General features: G+C 40.3%; 1 protein-coding gene across 5 annotated transcripts in view; it reads left to right on the forward strand.

Annotated features, from left to right (window-relative positions):
* LOC126781866 (protein sprouty) overlaps positions 1-1,612 on the forward strand; it is a 44,970-nt gene extending 43,358 nt beyond the window's left edge. For all 5 annotated transcript variants that reach the window (XM_050506983.1, XM_050506981.1, XM_050506980.1 and 2 more), the window contains one exon: positions 474-1,612. In XM_050506983.1, coding sequence (XP_050362940.1) covers positions 531-1,187 — 657 coding nt within the window. In that variant the 5' untranslated portion in view covers positions 474-530 and the 3' untranslated portion in view covers positions 1,188-1,612. The remainder of the gene's footprint in view (positions 1-473) is intronic.
* Positions 1,613-6,000: the final 4,388 nt, after the last annotated feature.

A 6,000-nucleotide genomic window follows, 5' to 3' on the forward strand; every position in this document is an offset into this window, starting at 1 on the left:
TCATAATCCGATGGGACGGCAACCCGACGCGACCGGAAAGAGTTCAGGTGCAGGACCAACGGCTTTACGTGCTTTCAGAGGCACGGGAGTGTACACAATACCAACTTCCAGACTTTGAGCTGCTACTAAAAATTTTCGACAAAAATCCCCAATAACTTTAAACTTTTTTGGCCCGACCTGGGATTTGAACCTAGGACCTCGAGTTCTGCGGCCTTACATCTAACCACTAGACCAACGAGGCAGTCATTCACATAAAACAGATACGTAAAACTTCAGACACGTATTTCACTGTTAAATTTCTTCGTCATAAGGACATCTTAAATCTTATAAGCAAATTAATAGGAAATTTATATCTGGAACAGGATAAGCTATACCATGTATTTTTAAATGGGAATGATACGTGCGAGTACAAAAAACGAATGTATTTTCCTCCTACGAACATTGTATTAACGTATGTGTTTATTTTTTCCCAGGTGGGGACGATGAGGGAACAGGAAGGCGACGGCCCAGAGAGCCGTTAGCCGGACTCGATGGACGAGTATGGCGGGCCGGCGGCGCCGCCCCGGCCGCCCAAGCCGGCGGCGCGCGTGCACCGAGCGGGCGCGGCAGGCGGCGGGGGCGCGGGCGCGGGCGGCGCGCGCCAGCCCGCCGTGTCGCTGCTGCGGCCGCGGCCCGAGGCCGAGCGCGAGCGCAACGCGTACGTGGAGGCCCCGCGCCGCGCGCCCCCCGCGCCGCCGCACCGACATGCGGCGTCGCAGCCGCTCAAGCCGGTGACCGCTCAGCCCGCCGCCGACAAGAGGCGCGCGCCGCTTGCGACGGATTCGATCGTGTGCGAGACCTGCGGCCGCTGCCGCTGCGAGCAGTGCGCGCGGCCGCGTCCGCTGCCCTCGCGCTGGCTGTGTGGCTCGTGCCTGTGCAGTGCAGAGGCGTGCGTCGACTACGCGTCGTGCATGTGCTGCGCGAAGGCGCTGTTCTACCACTGCGGGAGCGGCGAGGAGGAGGCTAGCGAGCCGTGCGCGTGCGGGCCGCGGCTGGCGTGCGTGGCGGCGCTGGCGGTGCCGCTGCCGTGCCTGTGGCTGTACTGGCCGCTGCGCGGGTGCGCGGCGGCGGGTGCGACCGCATACGCGCGCTGCCGCCGCGCCGGCTGCCGCTGCCCCGAGCCGCCGCCGCTCTCCAGTATTATCTAGTCCCGCCGCGCGCCCGCGTTGTACAAATATTTATTGGCGAGCGGAGAGCTCCGGACCGCGCGGGGGTGGACTCAGTGATCGCTGTGCCTGGTCCGAGTGTGTGGTGACGGCGCGGGGCCGGCGCGGACGAGCGCCCCGCGCCGCTGAGTGATCGTCTCTTGTAAATATAGTCGTATAGTGTGAATGTACGTGAACGTGTCGCCGAACGCCGAAAGTCTCAAATTTTCTTGAGACCGAAACGTGTCATAAGAAAACGCTAACATTAGTATTTTGGATTCCACACAAATCCAGAGAAGATTAAGAAATGAGATATAAAGCATACTTATTAAGATGTAGATAATTTACCATTTATTTATTAACTGAATTTGTATTTATTTGTAAATAAAACGACAACATTATATTATAAATACGAATGTTTACTACAATATTTGTTTTCTTTTTGTCAATAAAACCTATCACAACGTAATCGACATATGAAGTTTGAAAAAAATTATTATTGGTCACCACGATTGTACATATTAAAATGCGAACTATACGAAGCAAACAAAAGTCAAAAAATGTTTTTTTTTTTATCTGAATATCTTATAAGAGAAAAATATATCGAAATTTATTGAAATCACTAACTTCGTATATATGTTTATTGCAAATGTCTGCAGTCTTCTTTCTAACGAAAGGTGTAATAGATTAATCTTCAAATGAGTCTGTTAAAATTATTGAATAGCTACAATAGTAAAATATTAAAGAAGCATATGTGTCGGTATATAAATAGTGGTTCGTTTATGAGTTGGCAGGAGGAAGTGAGGCGCGCCGCTTCCTTCGGCGCGCAGGATGCACCTCCTGTCTCACTCTTCCTTCCTTCGCTCCATGTTTATCTGATGCCTGGAATGCATTCCGAAAATATACGCTCATAATTTTATGTAACTATTTTTCTATTTATTTAAACGTACTATTAATAATTTGCTTCCTATTTAAATCGCATGTGCAGGTTTAATAATATTACAAATTATTCAAAACCAGTTTTGTCGCAAATTTTTTTTCTTACATGTGAAATCAGTTATTCATAAGTTTACTTAGTAAATTGTTAAAAAAGTAAGTATACAAAAAAATAACACTAGTAATACGTGTGCTATTAAATTTAGTTCGTGAAGACTTTACAAGATTTACTCGAGTACGTACTTAGCTGGATCGTTTAAATGGGGACAACAGATGTCGACAAGCCGCCGACAGCGTTTGATGGGCGGATGATCTCTGGCATGGGATAAAAGGCAACTATCGTTTATAGGACATATTTGAGACGCAATAATATAAACATTTGAAAAAACAAAGTTCCACTTTGTGGCTTTTGTTTGTAAAATTTTATCATAAATATCTAAGGTACGTATTTGAAAACTTAAAGTGCAGACGTGTCATGCCTAAGCCTACAATGTATAGACGATGCCTCGGATCCGCTCCCGATATATTTAGGTTTTGCTGTACGTTGTGAGCAATTCTCGTATAGGACGCCTATTTATTTTCAGCGTGCGTAAGCGCACCACATCGAGAATTTTAATGCTCGATATTTGCAAGTATACAGGATCCTCGCGCTATGTCTCCGAATAGACACCACGACATTTCTGTTTACTCAAACGCAAATGTGTCTAGCTGATGTATTACAATAGATAAACCTGTTTGCTCTAACTGAATTCATGTTTGAATTTAAGAAAAAAAAAATCTCCCGTATAAAATATGTTGGCCCCACGGATCTTTTGACCTATGCTTCGTGGAAGATGAATTATTCGTGTCATTGCGAGGCAGATTCGAGATTTGTGTGAGCTCGAGGCGATGGAGGTGCGTCGTGGCGCTTGTATTCGTAAACACGCTATTTCACTGTCAAATCTTGCTATTTATCGATCGCATTTCTTGACCTGTGCCCCGTGATGCATGATGCAGTGGCACTCTGATTGTTCGATGCTCGGTGAATAATGCTCTACTTCGTTTTATACGATAATAAAGGGGTTACCTTTTTATTCTTATCCCATTGTTATATAATTTAATTTGTTCTGTTATTAATATGGAGATAAAAGTAATGCGAACAATAAGAGTATTTTTTCATAAAAAGGAAACAGCTATTTATTGTATTACAAACTCTTTTAATGGTACTTTCAATAACTAGTGAACACAAAAAAATATTTTATATTTTATTACTTTGTCTTTTGTCTAATAAATACATTTTTAGTAATTACTTACTAAAAGAATAAAGTTGCCGTAAAAATGTATTTTACATATCTTCAAGTTCACAACGTGCAATATTTTGATAAATAAGTATTCTATTAATAAAGTTGCCATTATCATCTGACGCCTCAGTCACGTAGCCAGCGGGTCTGCGAAATACACTATCCGGTAGCAATACGCTTAGAATTTAAATAAAATTAAACAGTATGCAATTTGTTATGCTTAAATATACAGTGTATAATATTTTAAATTATCTACGGTGTTTATATGATCGTCAAGAATAGATAAAAAAGAGATTAGGAACCAATTTTTGTTATTTCTTCGGCTATTGTGGATATAAGTTTGGTGTTATACAAGATTTTTAGATCGAATTTAGCTGACAAGTTGTATTGAAAGTGATTATTAAGTATATTAGAATACAAGCTAATTACTAAATAGTTTAGTGTCAAAGAATAGAAGTATTTTTTTACTACTAGTAAAGAACTAAAACTGTGATTACTAGTTTTTTATTGATTACCGGAGGCGTATTCAGTACTTTGAGACGTTAGAGCTTTGAAGAATATTTGGTGGTAGTTACTTCGCATCATCTGCAGTGTAGGTGCAGCCGATAAGACAGGTCATCGCGCAGGAAGCGGCTCTTCAAACGAGCTCCCGAAGCGACGATAACGAGTTGAGCAAACGCGCCGTCCGTACTCATTCCGTTGCTAACCTATCTCAAGACCGAAATTAAACAATTAGACCGCTTGCCACGCCGAATCGTGCGTAATCTATTGCTCTGTTAGTTGGTCTTAATAAGCGCAATAGACTACTTTAATGTTAAGATGACTCCGAGTTCAGTGCGAATGCGAAACACCTGTCGGTGTCAATTCGAGTTCAATTCCCCATTTTGTTCTATCTCAATTTATCTTCATATAAGTCTATACCAATTATTATTAATTATATATTGTTTAACTTATGGATGAACTTAATGGCAACATTCTAGGTTTAACGGTTAACCTTGGCTATCGTTCGATCGCGCCATCTTAATGAAATTCCTGAAGATTAAACTCGAGGTGTCGGATTTACGACTTGTGACGAAGTAGATTGATGGGGCATAAATTGATACATTACTGAAGATAAAATACAATAGTCGCTTTAATGAATCATTGTACGGCAAGTACGACTGTCCTATGTAACGTCAGATCGGCATTTCTGGAAAGATGATTGAATAACATACGATGCGTGTTATAAGGTAGTCGGCGGTAGGGTTAGGAACGTTTATTCGTCTCCCATTTAAGATTCCTGACGTCAAGCGGGCACATAAACAGTGTCCGCTCAACGAAACCATAAATCGATTCATTCATACGACGTTTCGCTTCATCAATCAATCGTCTATAAATAAAAGATGAAAACGCGGCACGGGTGAGGCGGCTTCCACTTCGAATTCTGACGTCAGATACAATGGATGGAGATTTTTTCTTATTCAACTTTATATCTATTCTAAAGAAAAATTACATTATACAGAATTCATAAATAAGAAACAAGTTTCTTGTCTATGGACGGCAAGTGCAACGTGAATATGTCTTAACGGTCTTTTTTGTTCTCATTTCGTAGTAGCGATAAATCTGCCTCGATATCCTGGCAAGCTAAATATGAACTACTCAGCTTAAAATTACATAATAAAGGCTGCGTATCTAGCATAACATTTATTTCATATGAAGATATCAATAAGATAACAAATTTATTTAAGCGAATAAACCCGAATGACTTTTGTCGCAATTAATTATTTACATTGACTACGTTGGCTTGAAGTAACTCATTATTTGTAATTGTAGTTATTCGTTAAGATAATATTCATACATATATGAATAAAAACAGTATACACGATTTCCTTAATAAGCGTTAATTATTAATGACTCATTAATACAACATAAATGAAAACAATTAGGTACAACAAGTTTGTCTTATACCTACCTACTCGTAACTTAGAGTTCATACACTGTGCAGATAAATATGCAAATATGAAACCAGACGTTTTACAACGCCCGTATGACACAATTAGTTGAAGACGACGATAATAAAGATATTTGTGTCAATCTGTTGAATGATGGGTTTATCTAAACTCGTATTTATACAAATTGGCGACGACGTAGGAACTACGGTCATCGGTCCTGAGTCGGAAGATAAAAATATGTCCTCATTGTCGCCGGCCTACGCGATGTTGTAGGTGTCTTCGCCTACCTATTCATACGACACTTATTCGTCGAATACTTTATATATATAATAAAATATTGATATATTTTTTTTACAAAAAAAATATTTGCTCACCAATGTTGTATTTCTAAAACTTCCATACCCATACACTATAATAGTACTTCAATGAATATTTCGTATTATATTACATTCTTTAAATAAATTACTAGATTTATATTACTAGACATCAATGCAGTGAAAAAAACTGTTTTGTCGAAGTCCAGTTTTACCTAAAACCAACGAGTTAATAAAAAACTATAACAATTCGGATAAATATTAATAAGATATATTAGTAAAAGTACACATCTGCGGTCGTGAAGATAACATAATGTGCGACTTTCAATGCGACATGTGAAGGTAATTTATATAA

The sequence above is a fragment of the Nymphalis io genome, chromosome 4 (assembly GCF_905147045.1).
Source record: "Nymphalis io chromosome 4, ilAglIoxx1.1, whole genome shotgun sequence".
In the NCBI taxonomy this organism is placed as follows: Eukaryota; Metazoa; Arthropoda; class Insecta; order Lepidoptera; family Nymphalidae; genus Nymphalis; species Nymphalis io.